A 22,695-nucleotide genomic window follows, 5' to 3' on the forward strand; every position below is an offset into this window, starting at 1 on the left:
AAAAAAAAAAGAAAAAAAAAGAAAATTGATGTTCAGAAGTTAATTAGCATATTCAATGTCACAGACTTAATAAGTGACAAAACCAACATTTGAATCCACTCAACTGGCTCCTGATCTAGGAGCTTAACAATTCACTAAACTATATCAAATAATAGTTGAATAGAAAAAGGAGAAAAAGAAAAAATATTGCAGCAGAGAAAAAGTATACATTATGCAGCTCAGAGTCAACACTTAAATGTTCATGGGATGAACTGGGATGATGTGGGGGTAAAAAAAGGAAGTCACAGAAGACTAAATACAATAATATAACACTTCAAAAAATATTTTAAAAAGTGACAGTAAAAAACAAAGTGATAGTAAGCATCTTTTTTGGAGGTGGGAAACTATTAGAATGTGTCAAAGAAATGAAAAGCAGAAGTTTTCTGGTTGCAGGCACAGGAATTGCTTAGGGAGAGATTTCAGGAAGGAAAAATATTTGGAAAATGTTCAATTCGTGAGTTGGATGTTCACTTCACAGGTGTTCATTTTACTACCCTACTTCATAACTTAATGGATGTTACATGTATTGTTTTATGTTTCAAATATCATATGACAAATGTAAATACATCTACAGAGTCAATAAAACAAGTAAAAAATAGGTTAAAGAAAGGTTGAAGTGGAAAGGGTAGTACTTTAGTTCATAGTTTTTATAAACACGCATAAACACAAACCAATCCTACACATGTCTGTGAATATCTCTTTGTGTGATTATGATTATGACCAAGTTTAATAAGTGATTATTAGCACCAGGAAGTAGGTATGGGGGAGCCACTGGTGGAGAGGATTTTCACGTGTCAGTCTTCCCAATCACGCTCCTCCACTGTCTACATGGAAGCCGCATGATCTTTATTGAACATGGATGATCTGTGGCCACTTCCTTTTCTAAATCATCCCATTGGCTTTTTAAAGTAATCAAAGTAAACTCTGAATTTGCGTACTCTTACAAACCATTATTGATCCATCTCTAGCCTTCTCCTTTGACTTCCTCTTCGATTCGCTATCACCCAATTTAACCAATGACACTCTTTCCACTCCTGAGTTTGCAAGTCCTCCTCTATCTTAAGGGCTTTGCATTAGAGTTCTCTCACCTGGAATTCTCTTCTCCTGAATATCCTTCCTGTCATTCATTCCCAAAAGAGTCTTTTTCCGGCACTTAATCCAGGTAACCAGCTACCTTGGCCTTCTGTATCAAATCACTATGTTTAGATTTCTACCAACTTTCATAATTTGATATTTTCTGTTGGCTTGCTGATAAATTTTCTGTCTTCCACCTTTAGAATGAAAGCTCCAGATCACAGGGGAAGTTGTCTTTTAAGAACTGTACCTCCAGAGTTTAGAAGCCTGCCGTTCTTATATAGAGGATATTCAATATTTCTTAGTAAAAAATAAAGAATATAGAGATTGTTATTTTACAAGTTCTCTGATTGGAAAAGGCATTCACAATCCCAAAATTTTACCTTAATATCAGTGAGTATTTTGGACTATGTAAGGTCATAGTTAATATGAAACACATTGATTATTTTGACCTAAATAGACCGGATTTAAGTAACTGTTAACTTTATGTAGGGTTGGATTTTCATAGTTTATCAGAATTGGTACTATATTAACCATAAGAAAACAATGTAAGGGTTTTTCTTTGGAAGTCTAGAATTGTAATATGAGAACTATAAAAGTGAAGAAAAAATATGATACAGCTTTAAGATATATATCTAAAATTATATTCGGTAATAATGACACTATTAAGTGATGGCTGATTCAATTTACTGAGTACATATAATTTGTCTTCAGTGTGAGTATATTATCTCAATCTTCCTAACAACATAATAAATAAGTATCATTACCATCACTTTATAGATGAAAAAACTGAGGGTCAACAATATAGGTAAATTGTTTTGTTTCCCGGCTGGTACATGCCGAGGCTAGAATTCAAACCAAAAGCTATCCACACAGCAAGCTTGTGATTATTCTATTAACTTGCATTGCCCTATCTTTTAGCTTAGCAGTATTTCTAAATATTACACAAGTTTGTTGTAACATAATACATAAACTTCCAAATAGTATAGTTTCATTAATGGCATTTGTCAAAAGACTATGGGATGGTGGTTGATGAGCTCAGCTATGTGAAAAGCATGTAGAAACTAATCAAGCTGGATGACATACAAGATCTCAGAAATTTCAATTTAAAAGCTGTGGAAAAGATTATAGGGGCGCCTTGGTGGCTCAGTCGGTTAAGCGTCTGCCTTCGGCTCAGGTCATGATCCCAGGGTCCTGGGATCGAGCCCTGCATCGGTCTCCCTGACCCATGGGAAGCCTGCTTCTCCTTCTCCCACTCCCCCCGCTTGTGCTCCCTGTCTCACTCTGGCTTGAGCGCTCTCTCTCTGTGTCACATAAATAAATATATATAGTCATAAAAAAAAAAGCTGTGGAAAAGATTATTACAAAAAGGAAGTAAGGATTATCAGACTGAAAATAAAGGTGTGGAATCTAAGGGCCTCACACTATAAACGTCATCTGGGCATACCCTACAATTACGTGAGACTTCAAATTTCTAATTGGCCAATTTAGCAGTCCTACACTCAGAAACCTCAACCCACCTAAACTGGTACATCTGTTCCCCTCATTTGCAACTCTGTAACTCAGTAAGTTATAGAAATAATAAATGAAATTCAACTATTAATAATTGTCCATTATCTGTAGGTATAAGTTTCATTTTCAGTATGTGATAGAGAGTTACTACATCGGCTATAAGAGGTAATTCCCTTAAAAATCATATATATGAAATACTACTTTCTTAGAATGTTTGGGTAAAATGCCAAATTCCTTTTGTCACTTTCTGTATTCATTCAACTAGGAATAATCTGAAATCATTAATTATTGTGCAAACCAAGACCCCAAATTTCATAATTTTGTTGCAATGTGGTTTTTGGACTATTTGCCATAATCATTCCTATTTGAGACACTGAGAGAACAACAACAAATGTGATGGGTTAAACACTTGGGATACAAACTATTTTTGATCAAGGAAGGACAGCAACTTGTGACAGAATACAAGTAAGAGATATTTCATTTTTACGAACAAATATTTACCTGTGAGCCTGTGGAGTAGCGTCCAGGAGTTCGAGAACCAGATGTTTTCCCTGAGCCAATGGAACTCTCTGTACTTTTGCCGCTACAACAATGCGTTCGCAGGCATTTCCCATACTCTTTTCGTACCTAGCCAATTAAATATTAACTTCTGTTAGCACGTAATTCATTTCCGCTGGGAACTATGGTATAAAAATGTATGTGAGTTTCATTTTTAGATCATTAATATAATTATTTCCTTACCCTACGGATATAAGAAAGTCTGTTTAGCATATATTTTACAATATAAAAGGATATCCAAGCCACCAATCTTAAAATTTCACATAAATGGAACCTTTTAAAATAGGCACCCATGCACACACACATGCAATTATGCTATAACACTACTACCTCTTAGTTCAAAAAACAAAAAGTTAAGACTCTTTAAGACACTATTTTTAGCCTTATAAATTTGGTCTGAAGTGGCCCCTTGGTCCAATTGTTCTTTGAATTGAGGTCTAGTGAGGAAGCCACAGAGAGAAGAGGGGATGGAGAAAGGGAGGGGAGAGGGGGGAGAGAGAGGAAGAGAAAAGAGAAAAAGAATGTTTAAACACAGAAAAAAGGAATGTGTTGGGTTAAATTTCCTTTAGATCTATATTTCTCTGAAGTTTATTTCCTCTAAAAGAGGTCAAATTTATAACTTCAGAATATAAAATCCAAAATATTTTTAAATTTATTCCATCATAATAATTCTATTCAATAATCACAGATTGCTTTTCTTTATTAAACTCTTAATCCTGCTTGGAGTATAAAATCATGGGAAAAAAGGAGATAAACATTTTTTTTTTTTAGTTGATGTTTCCAAGCAGGGTAACATATCAACAATGTCTGGGAAAACTTTTATCATGTTTAAAATTTTTATTACTATCTCTTTAATCAAACAAGACATACAAAAATAAACAGTAACTGCCCTAAATCATACTTGCACTATGTACAACAACAAAAATAATCCCCAACTATGTCTTCCTCAACTATAAACACATTTTGGGACATTTTATTGGTTATGCATTCCAAATTTATGTTCATTATGAAATAACACTGTATATATTATCATATATAAATATCATTTATATATAATACATATTATATGTAAGTATTATTATATATAAATATTACAATATAATATAAATACATATAATATAAATATTAATATATTATTATATAAATAACACTGTATATATTATTCTTGGGGCCCTGGGTGGCTCATTGGGTTAAAGCCTCTGCCTTCTGCTCAGGTCACAATCTCAGGTTCCTGGGATCAAGCCCCGCATTGGGCTCTCTGCTCAGCAGGAAGCTTGCTTTCCCCCCTCTCTCTCTCCCTGCCTCTCTGCCTACTTGTGATCTCTCTCTCTGTCAAATATATAAATAAAATCTTAAAAAAAAAAAAGACTTTATAATCATTCTTAGCTCTTTACGTATTGAATTCACATGAGTTCATCCTTTCCACAATTTGGGACAATGTAATATCTCAATGTAATTTTATTTAAAGCAAAGTTATAGATGCTTGCTTTTTTGAGAGACATATTTAGAATCAAAAGCAAAAAAGTTAGTGTGAATGATACATTAATATTAGCATTCAGAACTAAACTACCATATCTTAATATTAGAGGGTTCGTTCTACCAAAGATATAGCAGAATTGGAGACAGAATACATTCAGGTTTGCTTGAAGAATTCACATATATGAAATGCTTATTCTGTGATCAGAACAGCAATCTACCAAAATATGAAGGAGGCATGCCTGCTGGCAATAAGAAGGGGGGCTCGGGAAGGCTTCTCAGAGAAGAGGATTTCTGAGAGAATCTTCAAAAGATAGGTTGGAATCTGTCAGGTTAGAATATGAAGTTGAAAGTAAGGCTAGATAAGAGAGACAAAGGCATTCTAGGTATTGCGCACAGGGTGAGCAGCTTTTGAGGACTTGCTCTGATCTGGAACACCAGCATTACAATCATTAATATATTTTAAATTAGAGTGATATGTTTTCCAACCAATCTCTTCTATGGGCACATTCATGAATAATTAGAAATGCTAGTTTTATTCAGTGTTTAAAAGCCAATTCACATTTTGTTTATATTTTAAAAGAAATAAGTTGATACCCACTTGTGAGTGTGCCTAATAGATATGTGAGATTGGGAGTATGGAGTGAAAAAGCTTCTGATTTTTAATAGCTATTTCCTAGGAATTATGCTAGGTCCCTCCCTCAAAATGACTTTAGGAAATAATCGTTACCTCCATTTTACAGATAAGAACACTGAAAAGCTTAAGCAATGAAAATAAACTGAAAGATTGAAAAGATTAGGCAATATGCCCTATGTGAAAAAAATCCACATCTTATAGGTGCTCTATGGTCAGAAAGCTCTTTATAAGAGGTCGCATTTCTAAAATTAATATGTTAACATTATTATTAAAGTAATCTATTAAGTTATCCCTTTCTCTGTATCTGGAAAAAATAGGGACAAATGCTTTAATTAGAATTTGAGAAAGCTAAAAATTATTTCTACCCAAAGGTAAGCACTATCAATTACAGTTTATTAGTTCTGAATTAATGAAGTATTTCCAAGAACCAAAATGCTGATTATAACCTATGTCCCACTTTGTTTTTCCTAATGTACTCAAGAGCATATTTTTTTCTTAGAAAAGAAAGGGTTTTTTAATGAAGTGATTTAAACTTAAACAAATATTTTAAGAGGGGGAGATAGAGAAAAAGAGAACCACTCTCATTCCTGTCACAAAGGCAGCTATACTGTATAAGCCACAGGAATTCATCGTGGACTATTTTCATTTTCCAACAAAGGTTAAATGTTCTGAACTGGTTATATATAAGACCAGCAAACCAAGACAAATATGCCAAATTCCATATTTAGGTGTATTACTTTCTGAATCTTAACTGAGTTTATTTTCCTGTGATTAGTTTTGAAATGCTAAGCATGTGTCTTAAAAAGAAAAAAGGTAAATAACATGGACTGTATCTCTGAATATATCAAATAAAAGTTATTTGATCAGTCATTTGCATATTCTAATCCACTATTTCGCATGATAATCCATCCTACCACGATCAGATATGGTATCTTATTGTTTTAATATTGTTCTAGAATATAGAAGATGGGAAAGAAACTGTACCTTATCAATGGAACATTTCTTTTATACTCTCAGATCAGAAATAATTATGATACCCTCTGAGGTTTATAATTGAGTGCATAACAAGAGAAAAAGTGATAAAATTTAGTGTCACCAGTAGAAATACTGGTATTGGTCATATCATGCAATCCACACTCAGAATAGGACTGATAACACAGAGTTGGATTTTTATTAATGAGCTGAATCAATCAACAAATACCCCCATAAGGCAACATATCTCAAAATGGAGTATTTCATATTTCTCTAATCAAAACATATGAGCAACTACGTCAGCATGGGCACATTACGGAAATTCAATCAGATGGCTTAAGAAAAACTTCTTAAGAGAATTAAGATTGTTAAAATGTGCATACTACCCAAAACCATCTGTAGATTCAATGCAGTTTCTCAAAATTTCAATGGTATTTTTCACACATACAGAAAAAACAACCTTAGAATTTGTACAGAACTACACACACACACACACACACACACACACCCCAAAGGCCAAAGTAATCCTGAGAAAACAAAGCTGTAGGCATTACACTTCTTGCTTTCAAACTATACTACAAAGCTGCAGTAATTAAAACGATATGGTGTTGTTATACAAATAGACACACAGACCAAGAGAACAGAAATAGCCCCAAAATAAATGCTTACATTTACTGTCAACTAATATTTGACGAGGGAGCCAAGAATACTTGATAGGAAAAGGATAATCTCTCCAATAAATAGTTTTGGGAAAACCAGATAACTACATGCAAAAGGATGAAATTGAACCCTGTCTTAAACTACTCACAAAACTTGACTCAAAATGAATTAAGGACTGAAACATTTGATCAGAAAGGATAAAACTCCTAAAAGAAAATATAAGGGAAAAGTTCCTAGACACTGGTCTTAGCAATGATTTTTGAACATAACATCAAAAACAAAAGCAACAGAAGCAAAAATTAATAAGTCAGATTACATCAAAATAAAAAGCTTGTGCATAGCAAAATAAATAATGAAATGAAAAGGCAATCTACAGAAATGAAGAAAACATTTGCAAATCATATTTCTGTTAGGGGTTCACATCCAAAATATGTAAAGAACTCATATAACTCAATAGCAAAAAAACAAAACAATCTAATTACAAAAGGACAGAGAAAATGAATAGATCTGTTTCTTAAGAAAACATAAAAATGACCATCATAAAAAGATGCTCAACAGCACAGAGCAGGGAAATACAAACCAGTACCACGATGAGATACCACTTCACATCTGACAGAATGGCTATCATCAAGAAGACGAGAAAAAATTAAAGAAAACAAGAGATAACAAGTATTGGTGAGGATGTGGAGAGAAGGGGAGCCCTTGTGCACTGTTGAGGGGAATGGAAATTGGTAGAGCTATTATGTGAAACAGTATAGAGTTTCCTCATAAAATTAAAAACAGAACTGCCATATGATCCAGAAATCTCCCTTCTGGGTATACATCCCCAGGAAATGAAATCAGAATCTCAAAGATCTATCTGCACTCCCATGTTGACTGCAGCATTATTCACAATAGCCAAGACATGGAAACAACCCATGTGTCCATCAACGGGTGAATAGAATAAAAAGATGTGGTACATACATACAATGGAATATTGTTCAGCCATGAAAGGAGGAAATCCAGCCCTTTTCGACAACATGGATGAAACGAGGGCATTATGCTACTCATTGGGCAACTACCACTCATTGGGCAAAGAGCTGAACTCATAGAACCAGAATTGAATGGTGGTTACCCAAGACTGGGAGTAAGGAATTGGGAGGATACTGGCTAAAGGGTACAAACTTCCAGCTATAAGAAGAGTAAGTTCTAAGGCACTAATGTACAGGAGGATAATTATAGTAAACAAACCTGTATTACATATTTGAAAGTTGCTAAGAGAGATCTTAAATGTTCTCACCACAAAAAAAGAAATGGTAACCATGAGTTGATGGAAGTATTAGCTAATATTATGGTGGTAATCATTTTATAATAAATGTGTACCAAATTAACACACTGTAGGGCTTAAACTTACACAATATAATATGTCACTTATATCTCAATTTAAATAAAGGAATAAAAGAAAAATCTCCTAAGACATTTCTGCAATTTTAAACAAAATTATCTGTTTGTTTTGTAAGGATAAAGGTAAACAATTCTATGTTTTCTATATTTCCTAATGTTGGCCATGTTCTTGACACCCAATAAAAATGCCACCAAAATTAGAAAATTCAAAACATAAGATGAATGAAAGAATAATATGCTTATTATTCATTATTATAAATCATAAAAGTAAGCTTCTAAAGCAGGAATTGGTAAATTTTTTCATGAAGGGGCAGATAGTCAATATTCAGGCTCTGTTAACCAAGAGGCAACTAAGGATGTTATTTATATACTTAATTTTATATTTTAAATGTAACCACTTAAAAATATAAAAACCATTCTTGGCTGACTGACTGTAAAAATCAAAGGCAGCTAGACATATTTGACCCATGACCTGTTGTTTGCTGAAATCTGTTCTAATGAATCACAAAATTGAGCTTGATGACATGTATTTAAAAAAAATTTTTCACGTATGTTAAATATACTAAAAACTCAAGACGTGGTTTTAGATCCTGAGGCTTAATATCTTTTCCTGTATATCAAAAGCAATCCCTAGTTATACCAGCCATGTATGTTTGTAAGATAAGAAAAATAAAAATAATTATTGGGAAAACCTAAAAGATATTGGCTAATAGAAATACTCAAAATCAAAATAATTAACACATAAAATACAAAAAGTATTTTCTGCTTTAAAGAAAATTTCTATATAACATTAAAATTTAAAATTTTGTTAGCCCAAATTTCTAGTTAATGATTAAAATAAAAATAATAGGTAAATCTGGTTCACTATACTTGAAGATGTTAAAATTGCTTAATGGCCCAATAGTCCCTTATTTATACAGACAATGCTACTTTTTCCCTTAATCTTCAATTTCGCTCTCATCTTTTTATATATATTTCTTTTGACAACCAGTTATGTCTTTCTTCTATCAAAATCTGGAAGATTTTTTCCCCCAAATGCGTAGTCTCCCTCACTTCTCCGAAAAGTTTTATGATATTGGCTGCTGTCTACTTTTGGACATTTTCTCCTATCTTTAATTCAGTATATCATCTTGATCCTGATTTTGTTCCTTGGACACTTCTTTTTCCATCTCTATTCCTAGTCATTATTCACATATCCTACTCTTTACATCCCTCAAGTGTGGTAGACTGCTAGCTGTTTATAACACCTAATTCCTCATCTTCCCGAGGTAAAAAAGCTAGACTATGTTTTCTAGTCTTCCTTGCAGTTTAGGTGGTACCATTGATAGTGTCCTATCTGATGGAAGGTGAGTAGAAGTGATGGAAGCCTCTTTCAGACCTTGTACACAAGATCCCCTCTTTCTCAGACTGCCTGCTCGGTGTCAATACTCAAGATGACTATGGAAATCATATACCAAGGTTGGCTAAGACTTCATCAGTCTGTGTCCTTCCATGAGATACCACCATCAGTTGGGACATAAGTAAAAAAAAAATAATAATAAGTATTTTGCGGTTAAGCAGCTGCAATTTTAGGGGAGGTGTGCACTAAATATTTGGGAAGATTCATCCATTATAAATATAACCTCTTTTCTAAATTAATTCTCATTCAATAGGTTAGAATCCATCCATTCCCTTACAACCTCTTTACTTTTCTGTAACCTACATTTATAGGCCTCAGTCATCATTACTATTCTAGCCTTATTTATGATTATGTCAACACATTTTTTATATCTACCACCACATACAACTGAAACGGAACATGTGGATACCCGTCTCAAGTATTGTTTTAGGTCCTATGAGTCTCTCAAATCAAAAATCACAGACACAGATATTTTACTCTTTTTTTTTTTTTTTTTTTTTTTGGTTTCCCAAAGAAAAATTTTAAGTGTTGTTTCTCTCTTAGAAGAAATTTTCACATTTTGACATTTCACTTTCAGAGCCACCTCTCAATATCTCATAATTATTTTTATTACCTCCATGTTACACATGAAGAAACTGGGGCATGAGCAGGTTAATTAACTTGCCCAAAGTCATATAAGCTTTTAAACAGAGAAGCTAGGATTTAGACCCAGACAGTCTTGGCTCAGGAGTCTATGTGATTGGAACTCTAATGGCCACATTTTTAATAGAGTTAAAAATTATAAGATGAGAAAATCAATCTTGAAATTTCTAAAAAATGCAATGAAAGTATTTAGTGGCTAAATTAACTTTAAAAATGAATATTTTAGGTCCTTGTAAATGTGAAAAATCACAAAAATAGACCAGCATGAAAAATTAAATATTGCATCCTAGTCATCGAACTCATAGATTTTATAAAAGATGCTTTTAAAGATAAGTACAGAGACCCTTACTAAGTATGTCATCATTCATTTAAAAACCATAAATATTATATTAAATGATAAACATTCATATTTTCCAGTACATATGAACTTTTTTTAAAGAAAAAGAGAAAAATATATATTTCCTATGCATATATATATATATATATCCACCCCACAGCTCCATAACATCTTAGAAATGCTATTTCTAATACATAAATTCCATGTGTCTGTCAATAAAAATATTAAAGACTATAAGGTCAAGCCTACAAGAGTATAATTTTTGTTTATTATTCAAATCAGAAAATACTCTGATTTTTTTTTTGCTGTTAAACACATTTACCAACTATTATCCTTCTGTTTTGTGTGTTTTGTCTTGCTATTGTAAAGATAAAATTAATGAAGTGATATATTTATTTCTTAGAGACAAAAACATCAGGAATGATTTATGTTATGGTTGCTTTCCTATTTTGAATAGAGAATTTTTGCTTACCTTCTTTTGTAGGACACAATGGAAAATGAATATAAACATTCCCTGTAGAGAATTGAATATAGTGAAGAGATACGCCATGATGACTGTGCTTTCATTAATATACATGAGTCCGAAGGCCCAGGTCAATCCTAATAGGCAGAGAAGAGCTATTGCACCTATAACCCATGACCTGTAGAGAGAAAAGAAAATTAAGGGTTATCAAATGATTGGTCTTTAATTAACACAATCATATCATATCAACAATACTGACACTGAAAAAAATGTTACGGTAAGTTTTATTGACAGAAAATGTAGGACAGGTGGTATAAGTAACTTTAAGATTTTAATGGGGACTACAAGTTTTCAAACTTGAGGAGATATACATGAATGAGAATGTTATGAACACAGAAATTCATTTAAGCATAAGCAGATTTGTACTATTAAATTATTCATGTATTTGCAGCACATATGCAAATGATATGGAGATGTAATTATGGTGAATGGCAAGGGGGAAAAGTCTATAAAACTATGTTAGTTTCCACTGGCTTCATTGTTATGATAACATTTGTTTGATTGGACTCTCTCCATTAGTACTTCATCTGATACACTTTTACCCCATTTTTCCAAATTTCCTCTTTTTCCATAAAAATTTTAGTGCTTACTGACAAAAAAAGAGCTTGGATTCGAAGGAAGAAGTATATGGAATATATGTATGAATTTTTAAAAGTTCTATTTGTCTGATTCTACAGTTATGTAAAACAAGTGTGATACAGTGGATGGAAAAAATTGTTCCACTCTAGATCACAATCTGTGTTGTCTCGGCCTTCGGATTGCTGTCTTCTAGGTTAAGTTGGACTAGACTTTGAAAATCAGGCAACTGGCAGCTTTGCTGAAAAGAAGCTTAAAAGCTCAGGGCACCTTCATCACTTGGAAGGGTCTGTAAACTTGAGGGAGAGAATGAAGCTGAGGATGGGATGGAGTGGTATGAACAAAGTAGGCTAGAATGGAAGACAATTCTCACTCTCCATTCCCTTAGTTTCCTCCAGCTGCCATTCGCAATAGTAATCAATGGGTGACAAAAGTCCATATATTTGTGGCTGTGTGTTCTGTATTGACTATCAACATAAAGTGAATCTTTCCAATAAATGGGAATCCAGTAAGTGAAAATGGAATCCTTCTAAGTATATAGGAGAATAGGACCAAACCAGGCTAGATCTCTATATACTCATGAACCCACCCTTTCCTTTCCCAGCACACCTTCCTTGAAAGAGTAAATATTTCTTTTCAGCAGACCATACTCAGCCACTTGCATTGTCTAAGGAAGAAATATTTATGGGGATTGAAACTTCGCAAAATGAAGGGGTTAAAAGAAACCACACACGTATTCACCAAATCCAAAGCTGGGTTGTGTAAAGTTTTCAGAGAGCACTATGTCTTAAGAAAGATATGGTCCCAAAGTAGTCAATTAGTATTAAATTCTTATTAAAATTCATCATGACTATTTACTGTTTTTCTTCTATAACCATCAGCTATTATATTGCCTATTCGAATATCCCTTAAATTTAACATGTTCAATTTAAAAACATTAATGTTGTTGAACGAAGAATCCCTAAAGGAAGCTTGCCATTGTATGTGGCATGTTTGCTTATATGAATCAGAAAATATCTTAGATATTAATATTTTTTCTATAACTTAACTGAAAAATATGGGAACTCTCAAGATAAAGCTCTCAGATTCTTACAGGCATTGGAAAAAGGAAAAATGGAAAGAATACCATTAAATCAAGGCAAAATTGCTATTTGAATTTAGAAATAAAATGATAGAATAAAATACTCAAGTCAGCTAGTATCCACTGGAAAGCACGTGATGGGCCCAAGAGTTAATGATATAAAAACTACAATGAGCCCAATTTCTAAAGAAAAAATATATAAGCAAGAGCATGAAGAAGTAAGTGAAATGTCATTGGAGAAAATGAAAACAAAGGACTCTTCACCAGAAGAACAAACTGAAAGTCTAGAGTAAGGTCACTTATAGGTTGCCCCAATCTTAACTTTATTGTGGCAGGACACATAATTTTAAAACGTATAAAAGAAAAAAGCTCAAATATCAACATTTGAGTGTATTCTTATTAGATTAGTACAGACTTGTAGCTTTGTTTTAGAAATTTAAAAGATGTATTCATAAACAGGTCATTAATCAAGTGACGTGTCAAAATTGAAAGGTAATTTTCCATACGTCGAATTGAATTTGTGAAGAAGACTTTTTTTTTCCCTTTTTGAATATTGAAAATAGAAATTCATTAATATCCACTGCAATTGGGTAGCTTCGTACTCCTAGGATCATTCGGAAGATACACGGCTAAGTCACAAAATAATTTTGGATGAGTGATGTCCAAACAAACAACAGAAATGACGACATATGAGGCACAGAAGAACGCATCACAATGAAAGGAGAAGGCTATTCAAAGCGAAGCAAGTCTGTACCACATGAGGTTGCTACGAGTGTGGCACTGATTTCAGGTGATACCCAATTAAAAGAGGTGAAGCACAATTGGTTTTTGGCAATACACCTGCAGCATATTTATTCTGCATACGAGTTGTATGCCTTATTATTTTCCTGCACAGTTTGCTCTTCTGCCTCAATGTGAATGACAGAAGCTCTAATGATTTTTCAGTACTGATCTGACAGCTGGTTCATGGGACCACACTGATAAATGGAATTTATCAGCCATTCAGGTCATTCTTACTTGATGAAGGGTCTGTTATCCTCATAGCTAAAGAATGCATAGACATAAAGACAAGAACACCAACATTAGCATTTTATGACAAAGATTTCATATGAAAAATATTCTCCTGGTCCCCAAAGGCCTCTGTACCCCACCTCCCTAAAAAGCATCATAACCTTCCCTTTTTATTCAGAAGGTAAATCCTAAAATGACCATGAGAACTCACATAACAAGAAATAAAATCAATTTTACAATACTGCAATATCCCTTATGAGACTAAAAAATTCCATTTTTTCATCATGAGCTCATATTACTTGTGACTTGACAGAGACATTTATTTCTTAGAGATCGCATTTCTCTAGAGAATGAGAAATCTTATGAGCAATCTGGAAAAGGCTTGGGGGCATACTTAAAATGACAGATTTCATGTCACCTAAAGGTATCCTTATTCTGTAATATTAGTAGGTAAGATTACTTAATTATGGACAGTTCGTTTCTAAGTAATTTTAACTTGCAGATGATTGACCTGAGTTAAATCTGAACACTATAGCCTTTTGAAAATAATCGATCCTGACTACTTTAAAATTCCTTCTGTTAGTGTACTATGAAAAAAAATCTGAATAATATTTTGTAGTAATAGAAGCAAACATACAGCATCTGTTCATTATCACTTACATTAACTAATTTATTTTGTAGAACAGAAAGGAAGGGAAACTGTTCTTTTCTCTTCCTTCTTGCTAGGGGCAATAGTTTCTAATATTACACATACACAAATAGAGCTCTTAGACCCCAAATATGATGTATTTTTGAATAAAGAGAACTACTGAAGAGAAATCTCACTCTACAAAATGACAAAAGAGTAAAGAATGGAGGGAGAGCCTGGGATTTAAAACAGTTGGCCTGGAATTCACATCCTGGATCAGCCACTTAACTAGCTAAAGGCAACAAATTAGTTAACCCATGGATGCGTCAGTTCATACAACTATGAAGTGGTGATAATTATAATGAAATTATATATTATGTATAAAGTGCTTAGAACAGTGCCTGACATGTTTTATGTACAGTAAAGATTATATTGTTATTGTTAGACTATTTAAAGCATGAGTAAAGTTGCACTGAAAAGATAGAATCTCTCACCCGAAGAATAAACCACTAAATAATAGATGTTGAGTAGTTAAATTCATTTGAGGACACTTCAGGAGCAATATTATGCAGCAAAATAAATGTGGCAGATATGGGCTTGTAAATGGAGCAGGGAATGACTAACTGTGCTGTCTAATATGGTGGCTACTGGCCCATGGGCTTATTTAAATTTAAATTCTTTAAAATGAAATAAAGTTTAAAATTCAGTTCCTTAGTCACACCAGTCACATTACAAGCACTCAAAAGCTTCAGTAGCTGTCATATTGGACAGTGTAGTTCTAGAACATTTCTGTGTTCACAGAAAGTTCTACTGGACATCGCTAGACTAGGACATTCAAAGAGGGTTTTAAGCCAGAAAATGGAATTTCAAGTGATATTTAAATAATGCCATGGATGTGTGAAAGGTAAACAGAGGAGAATTTCTAAGAATTGCTCATATATAACAGTTGTGAAGTGTTCCTAGAAAATCTTGTACTTACATCAATATTGAAAAGTTATAGAATATCATAGAATGATATTTATTTCATCATCTGCATTCCCATTGCATCAGTCTATTCCATCTGTTACTCCAAGTTCATGACTGGAATAACTATTTCTACCTTAATTTGTATATAGTAGGATATCGAGTAAAGAAAGTTCCAAAGGTTAGCCTATAGGAACATGTCCAAACATGCTGTACAAAATTGTACTGAGCTATCTAAATGTTTCAAAAAAGAAAATACAAAACTTGTACTGTAATTGCTGGAGTGAGATGTTTTGCCATTAATGTGAAATAGCAAAAAAAGGGTACAATTCAGCAGTTTTTGTGAGCAGTTGTGGGAAAACGCCAGTTGTTCCACTCAATAACAAAGACTGTAATTCCAGCCTCACTTACAGTTAACTATAGCCATGCGTTTAAGTAGTGTCCACTGGGATGTGAACAGAAGTGAATTGTGACATTTCTGGGTCTTGCCAATTAAAGGACTGGAATAGGGCTCCTCTTGACCATTTTTTTTCCTTCCCCTTTGTTAGGAGAAAATGACAACAGAGCCTCAGACCCAGAAATGGAAGCTGCTTTTGATGTGAAGCCATGGTATTAGATTAAAACCAAGTTTATATAACCAATTTAAGCTACTATATTTTAGAATATTTTCTTTTACAGCAGCTTAGCCCATGCAATAATTAGGAAAGCATGTAATACGTCTCTTTTAGCTATAAGAATCACCAGTTCATATTTAATATAGAAATCCATGACAAAGAACCACTCATTAATTTTGTTCCCAGAATATCATAAATAATATATAATAATTCAGAATCTAAGGATCACTGAAGATTACCTATAATATGGCAGTGCCTTCCATCATTTTGTCAGATCTTCTGTTGGCTTAGAGAATCTAGTTTTATAAAGTCTCTCCACTAAATTCAAGTTAAATTGATAGTAATGTTGCCAGCAGTTATGGTGGCAAAGTTATTTGTTATTGATTCACTTAAAAAATATATCTATAGAACTAGTCTCAAAGCTGAATAATTTTCATTCTGATTTACCAAAGAAAGTCTATTGAAACAAAATCTCATCCCAGATTGTATGAGTAAAATGATTTCACTGCAGTTATTTTAAGATTTTATAAAAATTTGGACACAAAGGTCTAAGATGCTCTGGGCAGATGTTAATGGGAAGTTTCAGGTTATCTTGTAAGTGGTGATGTTCTGAAAATGAAGTAAAATACCCTGTAAGTACAATTTTTTTAAGGAACAAATTAAAAAAAGGAACTTTATTTCTTTAGCAAATATTTTCCTTTTGTCAAACATTTTATCTTATTTTATTCAACTAACATAAAATTGAAAGCTTTAAATATTAATGTCAAAATTATCTTAAAAAGTGATCTTTAGAATCAAGATAAGAATTTTAGGGGTCTCTGCTTAGATTGATAATAATTATGCATATATTTATATGCTCTATAACAATTTCAAAGCACACAAAAGGACTATTAAAATCCAGCTCCATGGAAACTTAGCTCAAAATACATCTTCAAGAGGATAGGTTTGTTAGCCAAACCATTAACTTATACATACTAATAATACTGTGATATAAAGATTCATAATTCATAATAAGTACATCAGTATAGACAGATGATGAATGGATAGAAACAACATGAATGAATCAAGTTAGCTATAGGATATTCTTTCTCTGTTTCAAGAGTTCAAAATAGAATTGTTTTTGGACATAATTTTTGATGGAAATATCTAAAATTCAAGATACAAAGAAGATAAGTTGAATAATGTAAAACTTTCCCTTCTATTATATTTACATATAGAATTTTTTTTAAAGCAGGGGGATAGGTAAGGTTTGGTGTGAAGGAAGATGGGGCAATGCAAGGCATATATATATAATATCCAAGCCAAAAGATACAGTCATTATGTCGCAGCATGTTCAGGAAAATGAATGGCTTAGGCAGAATTGTAGATCCCATCAACATTTATCCCATTCATCCTACCAATATGAATGTATTCTGCGATCCTCTGGAATTGTTGGGTAGTTAATTAATTGTTGATAATTGAACCGTATGTCTAACAGTGAGAAAGAGCTATCACGGTGTACATGGATATACTGATTAGTACCCCAATATTTCCAGGTTCAGTATGTAGCTGAATTTACTTTCCCTGGTATAAAACTAATTCTAACAAAGGAATAAAGACATTTCCCCTTGAATTTGGTATAAAACTAATTCTATCAAAGGAATAAAGACATTTCCCTTGAATTTGGTTTGGGCTACCATAGGAATGATAAGGTTAATGTCAGTGAATTTCTGAAATTAAAATGTATTCTTCATTCTTCATAGAAGAAAAAAAAAACAGTAATGATAAATACTTCAGCATCTGTAGTGAGGCTTTCCTTATTGTCGCTTAATCAGTTCTCAACTGAGGATGGACAGGTTGTAGTTCCTCATGTTCTATAAGAAGCTGACGGCCACGCAAACTAACGGACTTCACCTAGAAGTGATCTTTGAGATGCTACTTTGCCAAACTCCCAATCCAGGGAGCCCAGTCTTTAAAAGCAGAATTGGAAGGACAAGGCCTTTTAAGACTACAATGTTCACAGAATAAATGAAATAGTGGAGAGAGGAAGAAAAGTAACACCTCTACTTGCACTAATTCCCCAGCAGCAAATGTTAGCAGGCAACGGGGGAAGAATGTTTTAAATGTCATATGTTATTCACGTTTTTAAATGGATCAGACACTTAAAAACCACAATAACCTGGCCAAGTAGCAACACCTAAGACAACATTAAAAGATCTGCTACCCAATGGTTAAAGAATATTTAAGACAGCATAACTCAGAGTAGTGATCAGAGAAAGATCTAAGTATTTCCTATTTATACCTTACTGTGTTAAAAATGCTTAATCAATTTGTAACACTCAGGATAAAAATCATGACTGTTTTATATTTCTTTCAAATGTATTTTATATTAGTGGGACTATACTATCCAAGAATTACATTCAATTCTCACTCTTAACTCCTTTAGGAAAATTAAAGAAAAGTCATCTAGAATATAATGCAACATTTCTGAGTAAAATATGAATAATGTTTCATTATGGTCATACGTTTAAGTCACTAAGTATTAAAGATATAAAAATTCCTACAAAAATATGAACTTCATATAACATAAATGTAGAAATTATCAACAGTAGAGAAGATGATTATATTTCAACTGTGGATTTTATTGCTATTAAAGTATTACTACTAAAAGCTATATTGGTGCGTTTTGTTCATATAATATTTATTAGGAAAAGAATGAAATGAACCAAATAAATAAAATAAGTAGCTCAGAATATGTCATGAACATTTTCATTCCCATGCCTCAATGTCCCTATAATAATATTGCAGATTTGAGAGCATCCACCAATATTAAATTTTTAACCACAGATTTCACACTGCTGATGAATTGGGTAAGTCTAAAATTAAATAGAACTGAGTATAAGAAATCAGGATCAATAAATATGATATCAATGACTGATAAAACTTTAATTATATTATCTTCACAACTCAATGTTATGCAAATTTTTAGAACTCAATATAATATGGTCAAAAATTAATTTATATATGAAAGAAATTAAGGATATCAATTATGAGAATAAAAATGAACTATTATATTATACATAGACAGCTACAATCTTATTACAATTTAGGATCTCCATCTACCAGATTTGTAAAAATGACTTGGTAGGTTTCTTGCAAATAAGATCTCAAATTTTGGAATCCTACAGTGAAAGCAAATAATATCACCCTATGATAATTTATTAATTTTAATGTATGAAAGATAGTATAGGTTTTCCCCACAATCCAAGAGTAGAGTGTTCCTATGAATAGGTGTTATGCAATAAAGCAGTTACAATAATTAATATGTAAAATTTTTTTAGCATTTCTAGATCCCTAAAATAATCTCTCTTGGGCTATTTTTTTTTAGGTTTACTTATATTTTTTTTGCAATCTCTGCACCCATTGTGGGATCTGAACTCACAATCCTGAGATCAAGAGTTGCATTCTTTTCTAACTGAGCCAGCCAGGCACCCCTCTTTTAGGCTTTTCTAATATCTTAGGACACATCTTGCTAACAGATGCACAAAATAAATTGAGATAAAGCACAGATGCTCACAGACACAAGGTAAACTTATGGTGACTTGATGCTGAGATCCTGAGTATAGTTCCCAAGGAAAGAGCCTGACAGCACTACTCCTGTTGCTCAGGATGTGCACTGCTTCCTTCCATAACAGCTCCCTGCAAAACAAATGCTGAATGCTATTTTCGCTTTTTGCCTTTTTTTTCCCCCCACAAAGGCAAAAATCCTCCTCAGGGTTTTTTTTTTTCAGTTAACGAAAACAGTTACAGCGTAGGCCTTTTGTAAAAGTGAAGTGGCTTAGTGAAAAGTTCTGAAAAGTGAGGTATATCTATATATCATAGTAACTGAAAGCCTGGACTTGTGAATCAGCTTACCTGAGTTTGAAGGCCAGCTGAGTCTTACTAACTCAGCAACCTTCAGCTAATTATTTAACCTCACTTATCCTCACATTCCTTTCACATATCCTCCCCATGTGAAATGGGGATACACACAGAACTTTTTTTCATAGGGCTGTTGTGTATATTAAATAAAAGGGCTTGGCACTAGTTAACACACACAAAAATGCAAATATACAAATTTTTAATATACAAAACTATTACAAATACCTCCTGTTATAATTACTATTGTATACTGACCTTCTGCCCTCAAAAAATGGGCCAAAGAGAAAAAATTACAAACACAGTGCTACGTTAGGGCTCCTTTTAAGTGTTTTGGAAATTCATATTTGAGTAGAAATCCAAAGGGGATGAGGGAGTCACTGACTCTCTTGAACTGACCCTTAATTTTACCTTTAAAAAAGCCTCAGTTTTTACAACATTTCATTTAAATATTTCTTTGGGCTTAGTAAATACTATGAATTTTTACATTTTCAATTGAAATGGAATGTATCTGGATTCCCAATGAACATTAATGTAGAAACCCAGAGTTCTCTGAATTACATGAGAAAGTTAAATTTAGTTTGTAAGTATGTTGTATCCTCAGTGTCAAAAAGTGCACTAAGGAATGGCAGTCTCACTAAATGAAATCATTTGTATTAAAAGACATAAAATCATATGTGAGGTGTTCATGAAAAGTCACTAAGAGATATATGTTCTAAAATTGGACTTCATTAATACTTTTTATGATTTTTTGAAAAATTTTAAACCTTGAATAGGAAAGAGGAAATAAATGATATCTATATAAAAAGAAATTTTTCTTTCATTTCTTTTTTCATTTTTTTAATATGGAATGTTTCATGAATTTGTATGTCATACTTGTGCAGGAATCCTGTTAATCTTCTCTGTATCTTTCCAATTTTAGTATATGTGCTGCTGAAGTGAGCACTGTATTTCTTTTCAATAATTTTTTTCTTGTAATCAGTGAAAACTGTGACTCTCATCAGTAGTATCTCAAGATCCGTAAAATAGGAGCAACAAGTTAAAATCTGTTCTTTATTGATACTTATAATGAAAACCACAATGTTTCCTGCTTTACTATCCGAGGGCCAGTGTTTTTTAGATTCACACAGAATCTTAGAATTTATTGATTCTTTAGAACATGTGACTACTGGGCTGACCAAATTCGGTCATTGCAATGCAAGGAGATGAAATTCTTTAAAGAGTATATTACATACTTTCAGGATTTCTTTTTTTAACTTAGAAGATGCACAAACATTTAAGTAAAATAACTCGGGGAATTAATAACTTTTCTGTATTCTTCCCAAATGTGTTTTGACAGGTTGAATTGCTGTTATACTCTTTCTCATACCATATGGTATCATCACCTCTTGTTTCAACAACTTGTAATAGAAACATTCATCATACCCCTTCTGTGAATAAACACCTTATTATAAACTGCTTGTAAGAACAACTAAAACATAAAAAAAAAAAAAAAAAGTACAACCGAGGATTTAAAACATGTCTGTACTTACTAAAGATTCCAATAAATGGAACCAAGGGAGGCACTGAAATACAACAGAAAGCAGACCAGTTGCATTTAATTGTGGACAAGTAAGGTAACCTCCATAAGCTTTGGTTTACTCACCACCACAATGAGTAAAATAACCTCACTAGGATCTTTACAGAGTTAAATGGAACCAAGTAAAGAATAGTCTATAGTTCTTATCAGTTAGAAAGAATTATTATTGAAAAGCACTCTGAATTCTTGAATTTTTCATTCATACGGAACAGTGAAAGTCCATTGGTAAAGAACTTGAAGAAGCTGGCCCAAAGTGCACAAGAGCTAGTTACTTCCACAGTGAGCAAGGCTAATTAATGATCCAAGATCTCTACCACATTCTACTTTTAATAAGATGTTATTGTTTCCAATTAAATTTGTTACTAGGAATCTAATCTTCTTAAAATTATGTGAATGAGAAAAAAATTAAGCAATATAATAAATAAATCCAATTTTGCAGATTTATAAAAAGCTGCAAATAGCAAAGTAAGAAATCTTAACTTGATCACATTTTAGGCCAAAGGGCAGCCTCAGTAAAGTACTAAGAATCAACATCAATCAGAATGTATTCTCTGATGATAATGAAATTAAGTTAGAAATCAATAACTAATACAACACCCATACATACAATTATCCATCTGTTGCTACATCCAAAATAGCTTTAAGCCCCTCAAAACATTTTACAAACAAGTTCTATCTAATAGTCAAGTAACAGATAATTCTTTTCTCATACACGTTAGGCCTGAACAGAAAGGAAGGAAAACTTTGAGACTACTATAACTTAGCAGGTAAGGAGAGTTTAAGTGAGTAAAAAATTATAAGAACATTTTACTCAAGAACTTACATAAAAATGCTAAAGAAGCTATTAAATAGAAACATCTGATTTGTGCATCAACATCATCATCTACTAAGACTTACTTCAGGATTGTAAGGAATGTATTAAAAGAATTTTAAAACACAATTCTGAAAAAAATATGTGAAAGAATAATAAAAGCCTATGAGTCGCTAAGGCAATTTTGAAAGACACAATCAAAATGGGAAGACTCACTCTACCAGATATTACACAAGTTCTGGTGATAACATGGTACTGGTAGAGTAACAAAGTATATGTCCATGGAATAGAAGAGAGAGTACAGGAACAGCATTTGATACAGT

At 32.8% G+C, this 22,695-nt stretch overlaps 1 protein-coding gene across 1 annotated transcript in view; it reads right to left on the minus strand.

The window, feature by feature from the left end:
* The window catches only part of LOC111148839 (adhesion G protein-coupled receptor L3), a 570,699-nt gene that overhangs the window by 28,770 nt on the left and 519,234 nt on the right, over nt 1-22,695 (minus strand). The window contains exons 19-21 of the mRNA XM_022505656.1: nt 13,887-13,913; nt 11,162-11,330; nt 3,127-3,252 (exon numbers count right to left, since the gene is read on the minus strand). Of these exons, the coding sequence (XP_022361364.1) occupies nt 3,127-3,252; nt 11,162-11,330; nt 13,887-13,913 (322 nt within the window). The remainder of the gene's footprint in view (nt 1-3,126; nt 3,253-11,161; nt 11,331-13,886; nt 13,914-22,695) is intronic.

The sequence above is a fragment of the Enhydra lutris genome, unplaced genomic scaffold (assembly GCF_002288905.1).
Source record: "Enhydra lutris kenyoni isolate GAN:26980312 unplaced genomic scaffold, ASM228890v2 scaffoldscaffold21, whole genome shotgun sequence".
NCBI classification, from domain to species: Eukaryota; Metazoa; Chordata; class Mammalia; order Carnivora; family Mustelidae; genus Enhydra; species Enhydra lutris.